This window comes from Ranitomeya imitator, chromosome 7, assembly GCF_032444005.1.
Source record: "Ranitomeya imitator isolate aRanImi1 chromosome 7, aRanImi1.pri, whole genome shotgun sequence".
Classification (NCBI taxonomy): Eukaryota; Metazoa; Chordata; class Amphibia; order Anura; family Dendrobatidae; genus Ranitomeya; species Ranitomeya imitator.
The window spans coordinates 108,719,226-108,742,373 of record NC_091288.1 but is presented as its reverse complement, the minus strand read 5'-3'; the positions used below and the strand labels follow the sequence as shown (position 1 = coordinate 108,742,373).

General features: G+C 43.2%; 1 protein-coding gene across 1 annotated transcript in view; it reads left to right on the top strand.

Moving 5' to 3' along the window:
• The first annotated feature begins 22,242 nt into the window (after positions 1-22,242).
• LOC138644859 (gamma-crystallin 2-like) overlaps positions 22,243-23,148 on the top strand; it is a 166,296-nt gene continuing 165,390 nt past the window's right edge. Inside the window, exon 1 of the mRNA XM_069733747.1 lies at positions 22,243-22,288. Within this exon, the coding sequence (XP_069589848.1) occupies positions 22,283-22,288 (6 nt within the window). The 5' untranslated portion in view covers positions 22,243-22,282. The remainder of the gene's footprint in view (positions 22,289-23,148) is intronic.

Here is a 23,148-nt window from a genome sequence, read left to right as displayed (position 1 = left end):
GACTGCAGGTTTATCGCTGTGGACATTGGAGCTTTTGGTCGTGCAAATGATTCACGGACATTTAAGGAGTCTGATATGGGCCGAAGATTGTACAATAACAATTTTAATTTCCCCCAGCCACGACCTCTTCCCAACACCGACGGCCCGGCCCTGCCATTTGTTGTTGTTGGTGATGAGGCTTTTCAAATGAGTGGCAACCTACTTAAACCTTACTCAAGTCGGGGGTTGGACCGCACCAAAACTATATTTAATTACAGACTGTCCAGGGCCAGAAGAACTGTGGAGTGCGTCTTTGGCATCCTGGTCTCCAAATGGCGTATCTTAGGATCCGCCATAAATTTGAAAATTGAGACAGTGGATGAGGTGGTGAAGGCGTGTGTGGTTCTCCACAATTTTATAATTGATAAAGAGAGAGTCAACGTGGAACTTGATGAACCCATTCCAAATCCATTGCCTGATTACCAAGCTCATCCTCTGCGGACAACTGTGGAGATTGCTCATATGAGGGACCAATTTGCTGCATACTTTGTTTCAGATGTTGGCCGTGTTTCATGGCAAGATCAAATGGTTTAATTCTTCATGTTATGATGTCATGTAAACACCGTGTAGTCCATGTCATTTAACCATCCTATGTTTGGTTATTGTTATAATGTCCCCTGATTTTCTAATGTGTTGTGTTTTGAAATAAAGTTCTTGTGCCTTTCCGTTTTCACCAAACAAATCTCCTATACGTTTTTTCATAGTAATAATAGAATTGTAAAATCCAATATTGAAAGTAATGTGTGTCACACAAAATTTGTGTGTTCCATAGTTTTGACGTATAATAACATGATCGGCTCCCACCTTGTCAAGCATTTTTAATCCTGCAGACTATTTGCATATGGAACCTGGCTTGACAAGGAGGGAGACGATCATGTTTGCAAAACTCTACAGAGTTAACACTATTGTACTCAGGATGGTAGAAATCGTCCTGAGTCAAATAGTGGCGACACTGTGAACATTGCTTCCACCTCACCTGACCAATAATCTTAAGGTACATTAATAAAAGTATTATCCAACGATACCGACCAGTGATACGACTGGATCGAGATCGTTGTTTAGTTGTCGCGTGGTTGCTGGAGAGCTGTCACACAGACAGCTCTCCAGCGACCAAAAAAGAGCAAGTCCCGTGTAATCTGGGTAAAAGCGCTTTGCCACACTTATGATGTTTACCATTGTAAATGTAATTTTAAAAATTACAAACAAACCTTACACTCCGGTGTGTGAAACGTCCATCGCCGTCAACTTCCCGTACTGTGGCAGCCCTAAAGCACAGCACAGCGTTTATTATTAAGTCAACGGTGTGCTCAGCTTTACGGGCGTTAATCACAGTGTCAGTGCGGAAAGATGACGGCGAGGGACGTGGTAGACACCTTTTTATATTTGTGGGGTATTGTTCACTTTTTATTTGAGTGTTTAAAACAGTGCGCTAGTAACCCAATATTCCCTTGTTTAAAACAAAGACATCGCTGGATCGGTCTAAACTCGCCGATCCAACAATGACAGCGTCTGATCAGTTACCCCAAAAAAATTCCAAATCATTCGCTGACACCAAAAAACTCACAGCAGGGGCTCAATCGTTTTACGATTTCAGAAAAGATAACGTTGGTTACACAGAAGAAACCAACTTTATCTATACTGAAATCGTTGTGTGATGGTACATTGTTAAAAACTTGACATATTGAGCAATGCTGTTTGTGTTTGTAACATCTGAGTACAATGAGCGACAGCCCTATAAAAAAAGGAAATAACAAAGTGATACAATATTGTCACACATTGCACATCAGGTGTTACAAAGACAAGATTTGTGTGTACGGCGCAAGGTGTGATTTGGTGCAAACTTTATTTGAGACAATAAAAACCAAATTTTTTTTGAAAAAATATAACAAATTTATTTAGGGTACAGAAATAAAATTGGGGAAAATGTTTTTATGGGGTACCAATATCCGCAACTAAAGGGGATTCATATCCCACAGTTTTTTGGGGTGTAAAGGAGACCGAGGAGGAGGAGGACGAGGGGGAGGAAGCAGCATACTCTATCACACTAGACGGGATGCCGACATCAATCCAGGAAGTGGATGGTGGTGAGACGTGGAAAGTAGCAGGTGAGGGAGGAGGAGGGACGACCAGTGTCCTTGGCTGGCTACTCCGGCTCCGGGTCGACCCAGGCTGTGTTGATGGTGTACTCCTCGTTGACCCAGGCTGGGTACTGGGTGTGCTCCGTGTAGACCCAGCCTGGGTACTTGGTGTGCTCCGGGTCGACCCGGGGTGTTTTCTGGTGGTACTTAGGGGAGCAGCCATAGCCAAGGACGTACTGGTTGTTGTTGTCGTCGTTCGCTTCTTCTTCTTTTTCCTCCTCTCTCCCTCTGGGTGTGGGTCGGCACCCCGTCTGTGTCCCCTTGAAGGCCTGTCAGGCTCAGAACTTTGGGGCTCTGTTCTGTGGTGGCGGTGGCGGTGGCCCTCAGCACGCGGAGCTCTGTGGTGGTGCTCTGCAGCAGGAGTCGGAGTCATGGCAGCCAGCGATGGTACTGCGGGCATATTTGTCGCTGACTGCATGACCCGAGCCTGCTGCAGAGCACTGACATATAAATTGTTGCAGCCCTGCATGAACGAAATCTGGAGTTCCGGCGTAAGATGTTCAACCATGCCGTTGTGAATGGCACTAAAAAAATGTTTGGCCAGCCTCGAGAGATCCGTTTCGATGTTTTCAAGACGCCGTTCGATATTGCACATTTTATCGCACAGCACCTTGAAACCATTCTGAAATACGGTGCTCAGATGTAAAAATTCGGACATGGGCGCCCTGTCCGAGGCCCGCTGACGCTGTCGGGAAGACCCGAAGGAAGGAACGCCAGAGGCCTCGGCCAGGGGAACATCTGATGGACCGGCTGCCGGTTCGCCAGATTGTGTTGGTGCAGACCTGCTCTCGCTGTGGGATGGCTGCGACAGTTCAGATGGCGCTTCACAAAGGACCGCTCCAGAGGGTCGGACAGTCTCGCGGGTGCTGCTGTGTGTTCTGTGAAAACATAAGGAAACCATTAGTATACAAAATATCACATTTCACATGCGTCATTAAACTTTACCGCCAGGTATCCATTGCCGCCATAAATATTAAACTATTTTTAATATTGACACTGCATATGCACCATCAATATTAAAAAAAAGGTATTTCTAAATAGTCAACCAAGGTTGTGGTTTGCAACGCCAGACAATTATGCTTACGTTGGAACTGCCATGACGTCACGGTCATGTGACCGAGACGTCATCACAGGTCCTGCGAGCTGAGCAACCATGGGAACATAACCTGCCTTGCAGTAGAATGTATGCCGTATCTATTATATTTAACTTTTTTGTGTATAAAAAATCGTGGATACACCTGGATGGGCAATATACTACTCCACTATGAAATATTGGCTGGGCTTGGACAATCTACTATTTTTATGTATACTTCAGATTTTAGTGAAATTGCTAAAAGTCAAGCTCACCATTGCAGGAATCCCAGAAGGGAGCCGCTGTGTCAAGTGTGAGAAGACCAGAAATGAATTACAAATTCAAGGTCAACGAGGTGTGAAAAGTAAAAACAAAATTCACTTTAATCAAAAGCAGAGGATGAAACATCTGCACAATACAATAAAAACACTATCTACGCGTTTCAGGGCTGATGTTCCCTGTCACCTGAAACGCGTAGATAGTGTCTATTGCATTGTGCTGATGTTTCATCCTCTGCTTATGATTGAAGTGGATAAAAGTATGTATTTTTTACTTTTCACACCTCGGTGAACTTGCCTTTCTTTTTTCATTTCTATACTTGGGACTTGCCAAAATAAATGGCTGGGCAATAAGCTACGTGGCTGGAATGTAGTATGTGAATATGCATGTTGTAAAAACTAGGTGTGTGCATAGGTACTATACTTACTCTCTGCTTTCAAGGACCGGTCGCAAGAACTGCAGTATACGGTTATACTTGTACACCGAGGTCCTTGAAGCGGCAGCACCACTACGAGTCTGTCCCTCAATTTTCAGGACCCTCCGAAAGCGGTCCTTCATGGAGCGCCATCTGGTCTTCAATTGTTTAACTGTGTATAAAGATAAAAAATAAAAAAGGTTTTAGATAATATATTGAAAACGATTACGCAACCGTGTGCAATCCCAATAGAAGACATCACAGACGGTTGTGTAATCCTGGCATGATGGGTCACAGCAGCATTTTGGAAATACTTACGGAAACTAGCTTTAGCCTTGGAGGAAGCGCTGTCGAAGCCATCCCACAGCAATTGTGCCACCTCCAACCACAGACGCCGCAATATGCCCTGGTCCGCGTGCTGGGGGTCACGGCTGTCCCACAACGGGCCCCGTGCTTCTATTGATGTCACCATAAGGTCGATATTAAGTGGCTCATCCAGGGCCCGTTGTGAAACCTAAAAAAAAAATAGAAAATATTAATGTTTGAAAGATAAAAAAAATTGTCCCTACCTCCTCCACCGCCACCTACTACACACAACACCACAACCTCCCACCACCCCCCATACCCGCAAAAAATAAAAAAATAAAAAATTATAGGTTTGAAAGAAATACTTACGCTCCGTCCTGCAACCACAGCTTGGCCCCGTGGTCCCTGCTGCTGCTCCCTCTCTTCCTCCTGGTTCTCCTCCTCACTTGAAGAAGCCTGCAAAATACCGTATATACTCGAGTATAAGCCGAGATTTTCAGCCCAAATTTTTGGGCTGAAAGTGCCCCTCTCGGCTTATACTCGAGTCAATGTGGGTGGCAGGGTCGGCGGGTGAGGGGGTGAGGGCGCTGAGGTATACTTACCTAGTCCCAGCGATCCTCGCGCTGTCCCTGCCTTCCTCCCCGTCTTCTGTGCTGCAGCTTCTTCCTCTCTTCAGCGGTCACGTGGGACCGCTCATTAGAGATATGAATAAGCGGCTCCACCTCCCATAGGGGCGGAGCCGCCTATTCATTCCTCTAATCGGCGGTGCCGGTGACCGCTGACAGGAAGAGCTGCGGCACCGAAGACCAGGCAGAGGGACAGCGCGAGGATCGCCAGGACTAGGTGAGTATGTCATATTCACCTGTCCTCGTTCCAGCCGCCGGGCGTCGCTCCATCTTCCCGGCCGGCGCCTCCATCTTCCCGACGTCTGCGCTCTGACTGTTCAGGCAGAGGGCGCGATGACGCATATAGTGTGCGCGGCGCCCTCTGCCTGATCAGTCAGAGCAGAGACGCCGGGAAGATGGAGGCGCCGGAACGAGACGCCGGGAGCTGCAATCAAGGGAGGTGAGTATGTGGTTTTTTTTTTATTGCAGCAGCGGCGGCGGCGGCGGCGGCAGAGATTTCTATGGGGCACAATGAACGGTGCAGGGAGCAGAGCTGTGTATATATGTGGGACATGCAGGGAGCAGAGCTGTGTATATATGTGGGACATGCAGGGAGCAGAGCTGTGTATATATGTGGGACATGCAGGGAGCAGAGCTGTGTATATATGTGGGACATGCAGGGAGCAGAGCTGTGTATATATGTGGGACATGCAGGGAGCAGAGCTGTGTATATATGTGGGACATGCAGGGAGCAGAGCTGTGTATATATGTGGGACATGCAGGGAGCAGAGCTGTGTATATATGTGGGACATGCAGGGAGCAGAGCTGTGTATATATGTGGGACATGCAGGCGGCAGAGCTGTGTATATATGTGGGACATGCAGGGAGCAGAGCTGTGTATATATGTGGGACATGCAGGGAGCAGAGCTGTGTATATATGAGGGACATGCAGGCGGCAGAGCTGTGTATATATGTGAGACATGCAGGCGGCAGAGCTGTGTATATATGTGGGACATGCAGGGAGCATATGGCACCGTATATGGCACAGCAATGGGGCACAATGAACGGTGCAGAGCACCGTATATGGCACAGCAATGGGGCACAATGAACGGTGCAGAGCACTATATGGGGCACAGCTATGGGGAAATAATGAACGGTGCAGAGCACTATATGGCACAGCTATGGGGAAATAATGATCTATTTTTATTTTTGAAATTCACCGGTAAATGCTGCATTTCCACCCTAGGCTTATACTCGAGTCAATAAGTTTTCCCAGTTTTTTGTGGCAAAATTAGGGGGGTCGGCTTATACTCGGGTCGGCTTATACTCGAGTATATACGGTAGTTTACCAAAAAGTTGAGTGACCCATCTACAAATGACGGGGAATATAGTAAGCAATAGTAGATCATGTACTCACCGGACTCCTCAGCGGTGGGGTATTGCTGGAATCAGTGCCGCTGGCCATGACTAATAATGCAAATCTGAAATAAAGAACAAAATAACATTGATACTATGCTCCTATGCACAATCCAGCAATAAATAAATAAAAAAAAAAAATATTCATTTAAACCACAAAGAACATTGCACTCCAACTGAACTAACGCTGAGCAAACAACACTGCCACATTGATTAGATTAAAGAAACAATGGCAGAGACAACCCAATGCCAGAGTACAAAAGCCTAAAGATAAGAAAACTAATCTACAACAGACCCAATGTAGTAATCACAAAAAAGGTTTTTTTTTTTTTTAAAGTACAGAATGAACGGAGCAACACAAAAAACACAATATTTTTTTTAAAAGTAACAACACACAAAAAGTAAGGGCATAAACATTAATAACACACCGTACTTTACAATAAAACCGACAGGGACGGAGACAATAAAAGGCCATACAACGCCATACATCACAACCAGAAACATACAACGATGTCTTTACACAACCACAGTGCAGAACATAATACACATCTTGCAATAAAAAATTTATAAATGTAATAAAAGGGCGCAGAATCATTCTATACTACCATACTTTAATATAATACCGACAGGGCTGGAGACTATTAAACGCCATCATATAACGCAAGAATAAAACATCACAACTGAATTAAAAAAACACCACCAAACCAAAAAATGGAAACGAAAAATCTATCCTAGAAAGAACAATAATCTAGGCCGCAGACAATGAAACGCCATCCTATACAACGCCATACATCACAACCAGACTAAAAATACCACAATATCTTTAACCACAGTGCAGAATATAAAACACAACTTGCAAAAATAATTTTAAAAAACATGTAGAAAATGCAGAGAATCATTCTATACTTACATCTCTGGACAGCGGATTCTGGTGTTCTGGTGTGATGTGTTGCCTCTAGATGCTGCAGTAGAAGTGACCAACAATCCAACATTTTCTTTATATATGGGGGATGTTTTTATCACTGTTTGCACTGTCTAGACACTGTCTAGACTCTTTTTTGTTTCTTTTTATCTAACGACGCATGCGTCGCACAACGCACGCAAAACGCACACCCGCGACGCAAGTGCGTCGTCAATACGTTTCAATGGGAAATTGTAACGCATTGACGACGCACGAGCGACGCAAGTGCGACGCGCGCGTTTTTTTGACGCTACAAAAATGCTACATGTAGCGTCTCCGACGCCACCCAGGTGCGGTGAAACGACGCATGCGTCGTGCGTTTTACCGAAAACGCACGACAACGCAACGCATGCGTCCCCAATGATAGAGATAGGGGCGCATGACGCATGCGTTGCCGTGCGTCGACAACGCAGCGTCGTATGACGCTAATGTGAACGTAGCCATAACTGTGCAGAAAGGAGCAACAGGATATTTGCTTTTAAAAAAGCAGTTGGTTTGCACAGCGGCGTGCAAACAGCAATGCAGCTATCAGGGAGCCTTATAAGGCAGCCTAATAAGCTACAGAGCTGATGTACAAAAATATAGCCTCCACTGTCCCTGCAAACAAATGGTGGTGTTGGACAGTGGAAATCGCTACCGCACAAGCTGTTTCGGGGCTTACTCTTCCCTCCCTAACTATATCCCTTCTTCTGATGAAGTTGGGGAAACCTCTCCCTATGCTACGATCGGCAGAAATAAGATGGCGGTCGGCATGCACGCCCCTTTATAGCCCCTGTGACGCCGCAGAAAGCAAGCCAATCACTGTCATGCCCTTCTCTAAGATGGTGGGGACCGAGACCCATGTCATCACGCTGCCCACACTCTGCGTCCTCCTTCATTGGCTGAAAAATGGCGCTGAACGCGTCATAAGAAACGCGACTTTGGCGCAAAGATCGACGACCTCATGACCGATCCCACACTTTGATCGGGTCGGGTTTCATGAAACCCGACTTTGCTGAAAGTCAGCGATTTTTTAATTTGTCTGATCCGTTTCGCTCAACCCTAGTGTTCACCAGCCAGTGCCTGCGCTATAAATAAATAAAAAAAAATGATGTGGGTTCCTCAGAACCTAGACATGTTTGCTGTCTATGTACTGGTAGTGACCTGAAGAATCACAATGGCAGGTCAGTTTTAGCATTAAGTGAAGCTAGTAAAAAAGTCAAATAAAAAACACGTATGGGATTGCACTTTGTTGCAATTTCACAGAACTTGGAATTTTTTTTCCCATTTTCTAGTTCACAGCATGGTAAAACCAATGGTGTTGTTCAAAAAAACAACTCGTCCTGCAAAAAAGAAGCCCTAAAATAGTGATGGAAAAATAAAAATGTATGGCTCTGAGGAGAAGGGGAGCAAAAAAACAAAAACGCAAAACCGAAAAAAGATCCAGGTGTTAAAGGGTTTAAAAACGGCATGAGTTCCCCCTCATTTTTGACAATAAGCCTTTCTAAAGGTATGAAAGTATTCTCAGGCTGGTAATGGGCCATGGATATTGGCCCCCTAGACTTTTATTAGCAGTCAGCTGTCTATTAGATGTGCCAATTCTGGCGCTTTGCCCAGCTCTTCCCACTTGCCCTGTAGCTGTGGCAAGTGAGGTACATATTTGTAGGATTGATGTCACCTTTGTATTGTCAGGTTGCATCAAGCCCACAGATTACTAATGGAGAAGCATCTGTAACACACCTATCCATTACTAATCCTATTTTTATATAGTTATATAGTAAATAAAGACATAGCACGTATAAAGTATTTTATTTGAAATAAAACAAAACCCTTCCTGTTTTATTTAAAAATAACAAACACAGTTATACTCACCTAACGACTGATTCCACTGAATCCCTCATCTCCAGTAATAAAACAGAAATAAAAAACAACAATATCCTTCACCTGTCCGTCGTTCAGTCTTAGGCCGGCGTCACACTAGCGTATTGCATCCGATGCGAGAGCATCGGATGCGATATGCTAATGACCCTCGGCTCCTGCTCGCAGCAGAGCAGGAGCCGAGTGTCATCCGTCTGTGCTCCGATTCTCTCGCACAGGGAGGATCAGAGCACAGCTGCGGAGGAGGCGGAGAAATGACTTTCTCCATCTCCTCCATTGCTGGGGTCCGCTTATAGCGCACATCACTCGGATGATATCCGAGTGGTGTGCGCTGTCTCACTCGCACCCATAGGCTTATATGGGTGCGAGTGAGCCGCGAGTTTTCCTCGGTCCGAGACAATCGCAGCATGCTGCGATTGTCTCGGACCGAGAAAAACGGCCGACAAAAAGTCGGCTGCTGGGAGCGGCCCCATAACTTAATATTGGTCCGAGTGCAATGCGATTTTTTATCGCATTGCACTCGGCCGTTTTAAACGCCAGTGTGACGCCGGCCTTATGCAGCAATCCATGTCTGGGGAATAAACAGTTTTCAACCTGGACGGTGCCAAGAAGCGAGTTCCTATCTGTTTCACTGCCTTTTCTGGTCCAGCACCCCCAGTATCCATCTCACCTCCTAAGGGTTAGGAGCTGAGACCTACCCATCCATATTGTGGGAATAGGCTTGGGAGCAGAGGCTTGAATGAGACACACCAGCAGGGCCACTACTGATTTCTTCAGCAGCTCTCCACCACTTTTGAGCATCAAGTACTGAAGCCAATCTGCCTCCACTTGTTCCTTGGTTCCACTTCTGAAATTTTTGGCTGGAACTCCATCCTTAGGCCTTCCCCATCATTTTTGGTGGCTGCTGGGGTCTCTGCTGCTTTTAAACACTCTAGCCGCATCTCATTCTCTGACTGCGCTAACCTGCGCTTCCACTCAACCCATCTTGGCCCACCACGGAGGGTAATGCCATAGAATTAGATGTCATGTTCTACCGGAATCTACTATATAACTGTCTAAGGGTCACTTCCGTCTTTCTGTCTGTCTTTCTGTCTGTCCTTCTGTCTGTCACGGATATTCATTGGTCGTGGCCTCTGTCTGTCAAGGAAATCCAAGTCGCTGATTGGTCGCGGCAAAACAGCCACGACCAATCAGCGACGGGCACAGTCCGGAAGAAAATGGCTACTCCCTACTCCCCGCAGTCACTGCCCGGCGCCCGCATACTCCCCTCCGGCCACCGCTAACACAGGGTTAACACAGGGTTAATGCCGGTGGTAACGGACTGCGCTATGCCGCTGGTAACGCACTCCGTTACCGCCGGTATTAACCCTGTGTGTCCCCAACCTTTTACTATTGATGCTGCCTATGCAGCATCAATAGTAAAAAAATGTCATGTTAAAAATAATAAAAAAACAAAAAACCTGCTATACTCCCCCTCCGTTGTCCGCTGAGCCGCGCGCGGCGTACGCCATCTTCCGTTCCCATAGATGCATTGCGAAATTACCCAGAATACTTTGTGGTCTCGCGAGACCGCTAAGTCATCTGGGTAATTTCGCAATGTATCCTGGGAACGAAAGATGGCGGCAGCCGTGCGCGTATCGCCGGAGCTTCGGTGGATCCCGCCGGAGGGTGAGTATATAACAATTTTTTATTTTAATTATTTTTTTAACAGGGATATGGTGCCCACTCTGCTGTATACTATGTGGGCTGTGTTAGATACGCGTGGCTCTGTGCTGTACACTACATAGGCAGTGTTATATACTATGTGGGCTGTGTGATATACTCCGTGGGCTTTGCTATATACTGCGTGGGCTGTGCTATATCTTACATGGCCACTGTTATATGCTACGTGGCTGGGCGATATACTACGTGGCTCTGTGCTGTATACTAAGTAGCTAGGTAATATACTACGTGACTGGGCAATATACAACGTGACTGGGCAATATATTACTGGCTGGGCAATATACTACATGTCTGTGCTGTATACTACGTGGCTCTGTGCTGTATACTACGTCGCTGTGCAATATACTACATCACTGTGCAATATACTACGTTGCTGGCCAATCTACTACACCTGGGCAATATACTACTTGGGCTGTGCAATATACTACGTGTTTGTGCTGTATACTACATCGCTGTGCAATATACTACGTGACTGGGCAATATACTACGTAACTGGGCAATATACTACGTGACTGGGCAATATACTACGTGATTGGGCAATATACTACGTCGCTGGGCAATATACTACGTAGCTGGGCAATATACCACGTGGCTGGGCAATATATTAAGTGGCTGGGCAATATACTACGTGGATGGGCAATATACTACGTGACTGGGCAATATACTACGTGGGCTGGGCAATATACTACGTGGACATGCATATTCTAGAATACCTGATGCGTTAGAATCGGGCCACCATCTAGTCAGGTAATAATGATCCATCAGCACGTACTTCTGCTTGCCCGCTTTCTCCCACAATGGCGCCAACCCACACTCACTAGGGTGTCACCTTCTCGAACTCTGCCCTTCATTGGGGGGGGCTAAACTTCCAGCATTTACGACAGTTATGTCCGAGTCCCCACCTGTTCTCCAGTGACTTGCAGTCCGGTTTCCTCTGTATGTAAGAGATTAAGGCACACGCCTCAGTGCCTAGTTTAGGCCATAGCCTTTGGACATTACAGGAATGTCCACAGGAAATTTGGTACAACCTCATGCTGCCAGAGCGATATGTACTCCACATGCTTCCAACTCACTGCACCTTGAACTTGATCTTCACATGAACCTAGCACTTACTCTAATTCATAAAAAGAGGAAATGATTCCCCTTTTTACTTGACTCTGACCCAAACATTTAACTGTATGCTACACTATTCCTATATCTTATATCCTTGCTCTCTTTCTCCCACAATGGCTTCACCAGCAGTTTTGTGTGAGCCCCCGCCTGTTTTCCAGTCACTTGCAACAACGGGAGGGCATTCCTCCTTCACCACACCAATCTGGGGCAGGCACTGCTAAAAATGGGATGTCTTCTCCATGCAGGCTTTCTCACCGTTTAGCTCGCATGACGCCCACGACGGGCAGAGCTTTTTCTGGTTTTTGTATCATCATAGGTCTTCCTGTGGTATCCATCTTAACTGTTTCAGGGGTTCCTCCACTTTCTTTGTTCGAGGGCTCTAAATGATGCGAACAATGCCAAATTGTAAGGCACACAGGTTGGTAGTCATGGTCCAGGGGCTGCTTTCCCATGCCATGTGCACCTTATAAGACCCGGAATGTTGAGCTGTGAAATGAAAGTGAGTGACTTATAGATCACTCCCAGTCATTTCTCAGGGGCGATGACTTTTACTAACGTCATTGCCTGTGAGAAATGACAGAGAGTGACCTGTACAGCCTCAAGAACAAGGCTACATAAGTTACTCGCGATCATGTCACTGCTCATCATTCCGGTTCTCACACTGTACTCTGTAAGACTCGGTGGAGTACAGCATGAAACCCAGGAGTGGCTGCTACTCCAGTCTATGGAGCTGTGTTCTCTGAATGGGGCTCCTTACACTGGACAAAGAAGACAAGGATAGTTGTGGGACCTCCATTTGGATTACATAGGACAGCTGTAAATTATTTGTTTTAATATACATGTGTTCAAAATTGTTGGTACCCCTCACTTGATAGAAAACCCCACAATAGTCACATAAATAACTTAAATTGCACAAAAGTAATAATAAATAAAAGATCTATGAAAAAGAACAAATGAAAGTCAGACATTGCTTTCCAACGATGCTTCCACAGAATTTTAAAAAGCAATAAAACTCATGAAACAGGCCTGGACAAAAATGATGGTGCTCCTGAAAATAATGTGACAAAAGAGACATGTTAAATCAAGGTGTGTCCACTAAATAGGAATACAGGTGCCTACAATCTTGGAATCAGTGAGTGGGCCCGTATATAGGGCTACAGATACTCACTGTGCTCATTACGATGATTGCCGATGCACCAGAGCAATCAGGAATAGCCGAAGGTAAGCACCAGAATTGGTGCATTTAGTGGGTGTGCTATTTCTGGGGTGGCTAAAGGCTGGTCTTATTAGTCTAGGAAGGGGCCAATATCCATGGACTGTCTGATTTGCCTTAGCTGGTTATTAAAAATAGGGGGACTCCATGCCATTTTTTGAGGGGTCCCCCATTTTTAATAACCAGTAAAGGCAAAGCAGACAGCTGGGGCTAATATTAATAGGCTGGGAATGTCCATAGATATTTTCCCCTTTCCAGTATAATAAGATCAGCTTAAAGCAGTCTACTTTCCCTTGGCTGGTAATTAAAAAGAGGGAGACCCCTCATTGTTTTTTCATTTGTTTATTTATTAGCAAATGTAGTTAACTACACGTGCAAGTCACTTACTCACTCCACCATTTAGACCTCCAACTCCTGGTTCAATATTATTATTAATTTTTTTATTATATGTTATTTGAAGTAATTTCTCTATCCACATTTGTTTAAAGGGCAATTGTCCTGCTCTTACCCCCATTTTGCTTCCCTTTTCAGCCCCCTAGCCCTTACTATTACCATTGTATATCCTTTTAACTGCACTGAATTTTGGATCTCCATTGACTTTTGAGGTTCGGGTCTGGGGTCAAGTTCTGGTACCCAAACTGAACTTTGTACTAAAATTGGGTCAAACCTGATGAACTTAAACTTCCATGGGTTCCCTCATCCCTATCAACTTATACTCTAGTTAATTTTTTTCAATTTAGTTTCAGGTTTCTGCATTTAGTGCAGGTAAAGATGTGGCCTCCCTTCCTTTGAGCTGGACATTAATATTTATATAAATTTGCATATGCTGTGTGTTCATGTTCAACCCAAGTCCTGCTTGGCTCTTATTCACACTTACGACTCTATGATGCATAGTGAGGTTTTAATACTAGAGGTTAGGACCATCCCGATCTGGGAACACCTTAATGCTGGTGGATGGCTTTTACACTCCCTGACAGAAGTTGTGTCGCTCATCCATGTTATGTAAATAAAAGCTTGTAACCTGACGTTAAATTCATCCATTGGTTGTATAAATTATTCTTTTGAAAGCTGAAACCCTCCGAAATGTAGTTTAGATTAAGAAAATAAATTGGCATCAATGCAGAAATATTGATCAGTTAATGGACACAGAATGGTCAGATTTTGGCAAGACAAAAGTGTTGTTGCCCACAGAAAGTATTGTGACATTCAAACAAATAATTAATTTAAAATACAAATATATGTTGCATAACATTGGTGAATGAAGTTGTGGTGCTATTAGAGTCATATTTAATATTTTGTGTGACTTCAATGAGCTTGAAGGACTGCATCCATACGGTTCAATAATGATTCATACAATTTATTAATGAAGTCATCAGGAATAGCAAAGAATGCAGTCTTACATGCCTCCCAGAGTTCATCTAGATTCTTTGGTTTTGTCTTCCAAGCTTCCTCTTTCATCCTACCCCAAACATGCTCAATGATGTTCATGTCTGGTGACTGGGCTGGCCAGTCCTTGAGCACTTTGATATTTTTTGCCTGGAGGAACTTTGTTGTAGAGATGGATGTATGAGATGGAGCACCATCCTGCTGCAGAATTTGACCCCTTGTAAGGTTCTCGGTCTCTGTTATATCTGCTGTGATTTTCTGTTATTGTAACCTGGTTTTTACGTCGGCCATTTTGCTTTGTCCTGCTGCAGCTACTTTGCCCTGAGTCAGTATGGAGTTTCTAGCTTCTGTGTTTCCGCCCTGTTCTCAGCCTCTTGCCTTTTTAAGCAGCCTCAGCTGTTCAATCAGTGCTTCTGAATCATGTCTGCAGTCAGCCTGTTACCTGCTCCTGGAAGCCTTGGACTCTCCATTTACTACTGAGGATCTCTGGGACACTTGTGGACACTGGAACTCTGCAGCATACTAATCTACATTTGCAAGGGAAGTAACAGAGAGAGACTTGGAACCAGTTTGTGATTTATGTTGAACTTAATGTTTACTCCGACCTGCCGTGTCACCTGCCGTGTCTCCTGCCTGTCTACCTGCAATTGTGTGAAGCCTTCTTCCCTGTGACATAATTGTATGCAGTAATACAATCAAGTTATAACTAAACCTCTGTCTCCTGTGTCTTCCTCACACCCAAGCACAAGACTATTAACAGACTATGTACAATACATTACACCCCTTTTATGATTTGGAATATAAGAGGTAGCTGATACTTCTTGATATTTTATTCTATTGATATTGCCTTCCACCTTGCAAATGTTTCACACACACCCATACTGAATGTAACCCCAGACCATGATCTTTCCACTACCAAATGTAACTGTTTTCTTGGTGTATTTTGGATCCATATGGGCTACAGTAGATCTCCTGCAGTATTTGTGGTGGCTGTTGTGTAATTCTACTGAAGATTCCTCAGAGTAATCCATCTTCTGACACTTTCCCAGCATCCATCTGGTTTGCAGGCTGTGGGATTTTGCTAATGCCACATGGTTTTATATTTGCCTTTTGTTTAGTGCTGCCTTGTGGGCACTGATTCAACCATGGAGGCTATTTCAAGACAGAATCCTACAAACTGTTCTAGTTGACACAGGGACTTGAGGTGACCAGGCCTGTTGGAGCTCTGCTGCAGTGGAAGAAGAGCTTGCTTTGGATTTTCTAACCAACAAACGTTCCTCCTGAGCAGTTGTCTTGTGGGGTCTGCCGAACCTGGGCTTGTCAAACACATCTCCAGTCTCTTCAAATATTTTTTTTTAATTCTTTATACTTGACGCTGAGAATGATTAAAGGTGTCAGCCACCTCTGCAGTGGATCTGGTCTTCAGCCTCTTGATAATCCAGGCTTTGGTGGCAGGGGGGATTTTTGGCATGTTGTCAGAGCTGAAGTTGCAGTTCAAATTAAGGTCTGGGGTGCTGGATTTCTTTTTATGCACACACTAATTAACCAATCATTTACTGAGCACAGGTGAGGATGTAAACTAGGATTGGGTGCATTATATGACCAGGTGACAAAACATTTGTCTTGCCAAAATCTGACCATTCTGTGTCTATTAACTGATCAATATTTCTGCATTGATGCCAATTTTTTTTCTTAACCTACAGGTCCTTCTCAAAAAATTAGCATATAGTGTTAAATTTCATTATTTACCATAATGTAATGATTACAATTAAACTTTCATATATTATAGATTCATTATCCACCAACTGAAATTTGTCAGGTCTTTTATTGTTTTAATACTGATGATTTTGGCATACAACTCCTGATAACCCAAAAAACCTGTCTCAATAAATTAGCATATTTCACCCATCCAATCAAATAAAAGTGTTTTTTAATAACAAACAAAAAAACCATCAAATAATAATGTTCAGTTATGCACTCAATACTTGGTCGGGAATCCTTTGGCAGAAATGACTGCTTCAATGCGGCGTGGCATGGAGGCAATCAGCCTGTGACACTGCTGAGATGTTATGGAGGCCCAGGATGCTTCAATAGCGGCCTTAAGCTCATCCAGAGTGTTGGGTCTTGCGTCTCTCAACTTTCTCTTCACAATATCCCACAGATTCTCTATGGGGTTCAGGTCAGGAGAGTTGGCAGGCCAATTGAGCACAGTAATACCATGGTCAGTAAACCATTTACCAGTGGTTTTGGCACTGTGAGCAGGTGCCAGGTCGTGCTGAAAAATGAAATCTTCATCTCCATAAAGCATTTCAGCCGATGGAAGCATGAAGTGCTCCAAAATCTCCTGATAGCTAGCTGCATTGACCCTGCCCTTGATGAAACACAGTGGACCAACACCAGCAGCTGACATGGCACCCCACACCATCACTGACTGTGGGTACTTGACACTGGACTTCAGGCATTTTGGCATTTCCTTCTCCCCAGTCTTCCTCCAGACTCTGGCACCTTGATTTCCGAATGACATGCAAAATTTGCTTTCATCAGAAAAAAGTACTTGGGACCACTTAGCAACAGTCCAGTGCTGATTCTCTGTAGCCCAGGTCAGGCGCCTCTGCCGCTGTTTATGGTTCAAAAGTGGCTTTACCTGGGGAATGCGGCACCTGTAGCCCATTTCCTGCACACGCCTGTGCACGGTGGCTCTGGATGTTTCCACACCAGACTCAGTCCACTACTTCCTCAGGTTCCCCAAGGTCTGGAATCGGTCCTTTTCCACAATCTTCCTCAGGGTCCGGTCTCCTCTTCTCGTTGTACAGCGTTTTCTGCCACAATGTTTCCTTCCAACAGACTTACCATTGAGGTGCCTTGATACAGCACTCTGGGAACAGCCTATTTGTTGAGAAATTTCTTTCTGGGTCTTACCCTCTTGCTTGAGGGTGTCAATGATGGCCTTCTTGACATCTGTCAGGTCGCTAGTCTTAGGGTACCGTCACACTATAACATTTCGATCGCTACGACGGTACGATTCGTGACGTTCCAGCGATATCGTTACGATATCGCTGTGTCTGACACGCAGCAGCGATCAGGGATCCTGCTGAGAATCGTACGTCGTAGCAGATCGTTTAGAACTTTCTTTCATCGCTGGATCTCCCGCTGTCATCGCTAGATCGGTGTGTGTGACACCGATCTAGCGATCTAGCGATGCGATCCAGCGGTGCGTTCGCTTGTAACCAGGGTAAACATCGGGTAACTAAGCGCAGGACCGCGCTTAGTTACCCGATGTTTACCCTGGTTACAAGCGTTAAACTAAAAAAAAACAAACAGCACATACTTACATCTGGTGTCCGTCAGGTCCCTTGCAGTCTCTGCTTCCCGCACTGTGACTGCCGGCCGTAAAGTGAAAGCAGAGCACAGCGGCTGTGCTTTCACTTTCACTTTACGGCCGGCAGTCACTGAGCTGAGTGCGGGAACCAGACTGCAAGGGACCTGACGGACACCAAAATGTAAGTATGTGCTGTTTTTTTTTTTTTAGTTTAACGCTTGTAACCAGGGTAAACATCGGGTAACTAAGCGCGGTCCTGCGCTTAGTAACCCGATGTTTACCCTGGTTACCCAGGGACCTTGGCATCGTTGGTCGCTGGAGAGCTGTCTGTGTGACAGCTCCCCAGCGACCACACTACGATTTACCTACGATCACGGCCAGGTCATATCGCTGGTCGTGATCGTAGGTAAATCGTATAGTGTGACGGTACCCTTACCCATGATGGGGGTTTTGAGTAATGAACCAGGCAAGGAGTTTATAAAAGCCTCAGGTATCTTTTGCATGTGTTTAGAGTTAATTAGTTGATTCAGAAGATTAGGGTAATAGGTCATTTAGAGAACCTTTTCTTGATATGCTAATTTATTGAGACTGGTTTTTTGGGTTATCAGGAGTTGTATGCCAAAATCATCAGTATTAAAACCATAAAAGACCTGACAAATTTCAGTTGGTGGATAATGAATCTATAATATATGAAAGTTTAATTGTAATCATTACATTATGGTAAATAATGAAATTTAACACTATATGCTAATTTTTTGAGAAGGACCTGTAAATCACATTTTGGAGGGTTTCAGCTTTCAGAAGAATAATCTACACAACCAATGGATGAATTTAACATCAGGTTATAAGCTTTTATTTACATAAAATGGATAAGCGACATAACTTCTGTCAGGGAGTGTATGCTTTTTTGTTGATCAAAAACAAAGTATCCTGTGTTATTTAATAGCAGTTTTGCTTTTATTATTTACTTACTGCAGGGTATATGTTCATTTTGTCTCTGGCTTTGTTCTAAAAAACAAGTGAAAAAGCAAGTAGCGCTCCTTCCAATTTGATCCCTACTGTGTACTCAAACAGTAGCATAGTAGCGTACAACCACATATGGGGTATAGGCACTTTAAGTAAACATTAGATTTCTTTAATTTTTAACCAAATGACTTGCTAGCTGAACGAAGTTCCATAAGATATGTTTTAATAATGTTTGACCCACATATCTCAGCTTATTTGAGCAGTTGTGTTCCATTGGATTGTCAGGCTGCATCTTTGCTGTGATGCTGTCTAATCATAGCGCTCATGTCTATGCCATTACTCCTTTACTGCAGCCTGGAAGTTTGTTTTATTCATCGCAATCTAGGCATTTCATTCACAGTGGTGATTATTACAACTTTTATGAAGTATTCAAGATATTGCATGTATGGATATGAAACTTATATGGATAAAGAAAATAATAAAAAATAAGTTTATGAGCTGTTTTTTGCATTATGGATCAAGGTAATTTTAGGAAACAAATGTATCATGGCAATTTAAAGGTATTTATTAAAAAAATTTTCACAGCAATTTTGAAGTATTTAAGGGGTGCAGTTCTTTTTAAATTGGTATTATATCTTAATATATTCCTAAAGAAACAGTTTGTAGTTTTTAAAAAAAAATGAATAATTTCTGCTCAACTAACCCTTCTAACATCCTAACAAATAAAATCACGTTTGAATAATGATGTAGATGTAAAATATGGGAAATACCACATATTAATTATTTTGTACAACATGTTCAACTGGTTTAAGGATTTTTATAAAATTGAAACACACAATTTTGCCAAATAGTCCGATATTTACACAAATAAACACAATAACTATCAATCTAAATTTACGACTAATATAAATGACGATGTGTCACCAAAAACAATCTCTCAATTACTGGGATATGTTAAAGGGAACCTGTCACCTGAATTTGGCGGACCAGTTTTCGTCATATGGGCGGAGTTTTCGGGTATTTGATTCACCCTTTCCTTACCCGCTGGCTGCATGCTGGCCACAATATTGGCTTGAAGTTCATTCTCTGTCCTCCGTAGTACACCCCTGCGCAAGGCAAGATTGCCTTGTGCAGGCATGTACTACGGAGGACATAGAATGAACTTCAAGCCAATATTGCGGCCAGCATGCAGCCGGGATCAACAAGGCCAACAAGGCCCAACACAATTAGCAAAACATCCTCTCTTAGCTCTGTTGTGACAGACAGCAGTTTAAAATCACATACTGGAAATTTCTGTACTCAAAAAATGTTAGGCCCAAAACAACATATATTGTAAAAAAATGTTTTTTTTGTTTTCATCATACCATTTGCTATTAATTCTATAAAACATCTGTAGGTTTAATATACTCACTACACCCCTAACTTTATATCTTGAGGAATATGTCCTCTGTCCTCTGCCTTCGACAAAGTTGACCACTGCCTCCTACTACAGATCCTCTCTTCCTTTGTGGTCAAAGACCTTGCCCTATCTTGGATCTCCTCATACCTTTCCAACCGCACATTTAGTGTTTCCTGCTCCCATACTACCTCTTCATCCCGCCCCCTCTCTGTTGGAATCCCCCAAGGCTCTGTCCTAGGACCCTTACTCTTCTTAATCTATACACTCGGCCTGGGACAACTCATAAAGTCATATGGCTTCCAGTACCATCTATATGCTGATGACACTCAGATCTACCTCTCTGGCCCAGATGTCACCTCTCTGCTCTCCTGAATCCCAGAGTGTCTTAAGGCCATATCTTCCTTCTTCGCCTCTCGCTTCCTGAAGCTCAATGTGGACAAATCTGAACTCATTATCTTTCCTCCATCTCGCATATCTTCCCTACCTGATCTATCTATCAAAATAAATGAAATCACACTTTCCCCTGTCCCCAAAATCCGCTGCCTCGGAGTAACCCTTGACTCTGCCCTGTCCTTCAAACCGCACATCCAAGCTATCGCCACCTTTTGTCGCCTCCAGCTCAAAAATATTTCCAGAATCCATCCTTTCCTCAACCAACACTCTACCAAAATGCTCGTGCATGCCCTAATCATGTCCCGCCTGGACTACTGCAACATACCCCTCTGTGGCCTACCTTCTAATACTCTCGCACCCCTCCAGTCCATCCTTAACTTTGCTGCCCGACTAATTAATCTCTCTCCTTGCTACACTCCTGCTTCCCCTCGTTGCAAATCCCTTCACTGGCTCACAATTTCCCAGCGTATCCAGCTTACTGTAAATTACTAACACTGACCTACAAAGCCATCCATAATTTTTCTCCTCCATATAGTTCCACACTAATCTCTCAATATCTTCCCTCACGTAATCTCCTGTCCTCCCAAGACCTCCTCCTCTCCTCTACACTTATTCGCTCGTCACCCGATCGCCTCCAAGACTTCTCCCGAATACAGTATCACCCATCCTCTGGAATTCAGTGCCCCAACACATCTGGTTATCCACTACTTTTGGATCCTTCAAAAGAAACCTGAAAACCCACCTCTTCAAGGAAGCTTACAGCCTGTAAAGACTACACGGCCACCTCAACACCATTGGAGCTACTGCAACCCTCGACCTACTGTCTCCTTCCCCATAATCCTGTAGAATGTAAGCCCGCAAGGGCAGGGTCTTCGCCCCTCTGTATCAGTCTGTCATTGTTAGTTTTGTTTACTGTAAGTGATATTTGTATTTTGATGTAACCCCTTCTCATGTACAGCACCATGGAATTAATGGTGCTATATAAATAATAATAATACTAATAATAATAATAATATAGTATTGAATCTCGGGTCAGCTTGGGGTCTTTCAAATGTTTTGGCACCTCAAAGCCTAAAATACCTACTTTTTCTAAAAACTGTAGGATCAAGGAAACAAATTGAGTTGTATATTTCTGTTTTACTGTTTTGTTACAAAAAAAGATTGAATATCCTAAAAAATGACACTTATTTCAATTTTGTTTCTTCTTTGCTTGGAAGATCTTGATGAGTTATTTTCCTAAACCTTGCTTTAAATACCTTTAGGGTTGTAATTTTTAAACTTAGTGTCCAAGTGTATAATTTCCGCAGAGCTACAATTGGAGTTATACTTATGAGCCTTATAAATGAATGATCATTATATGACCTTTTTGTCATGGAAAGGTAACCTAAGCTACTGTCAGTCTTCAGAGACAGATCTCTCTATTTGTTCTTGTTAAATTATAGTCATGTAACCATAATCTAGAATCTCCCTTTAGAAAGCCTGATCACTTGACAATAACATTTGAACCATACTGAAAAGAATGTTGTAGAGGTACATAGGGGGTACAAAACAGAACTGTTCAGTCCTTTCATTAGGTGAAATGTTCTTCATTGTGTGACCTTTGAAATGTATAAAAAGGACACAGCCCACCAGTATTTGTTTGTACTGAGGGCTTATCCATGTTACATCTTGTATAACACATTGATGAAGGTAAAAATGTTAAGTGAGACATTTCAGTTCTGTTCAAATAGTGAAATTTAGATTATATGCTTCTTCAGATAATGTATTTTTTAAATATAGTTAACTGATGTATATAGTATGGAATATTGTAATATATTACATAGATGGATAAATCTTTTTTCTTTTTATTCTGCTTAAAAATCTGAAATGGAAATTGTTCTTTTTTTTTATTGGAGTAGACTGAGAACAAAATGATATTATTCAAGTGGTAACTATGGTCACCTTTTTAATACATTAAATGTGTCATTTAAGTTGTATACTATCCATACCTGCATACTTAAAAAGTTAACTTTAATGGTATGTTCTTACTGACATTTTCTTAAAATGAATTTGTAGCAGAACTCCAAAATCCGAAACAAAGAAAATTCAAAGAGTATTTTATGCGGTTTTGAGTGCGTATTTTAGAGTAGATCTGCTTAAAAATACACATAGAAAACTCCTGTGAAAATACCTATAATCACATTCACATGATTATGAAATGCACTCCCAAATTGCCTCCCATTAATTTAAATGAAAAATCAGTGATATCATTGAAACATTGCTCAATTTTGCGCTTAAAATTGCTCAAGTTTGCGCTACAAAATTGGAGTATTTGTCAAAGAAAATAAGGAAGTGACCTCTGACTTGCTGAAGCAGACTCTACACAGATTTTATCCATTGACACATGGATTCTAAAATTAATGCTAGACCCAATAATGAAACCCAGGAAAACGTGGATTTCTGACACAGATTTCCCTTCAAATCTGGGTTGGATTTAATTTTCTCTACATCAGGTCATATGAATGTAGCTGAAGATTACAGTACCCTTTTCATGACACGACTACAATGAT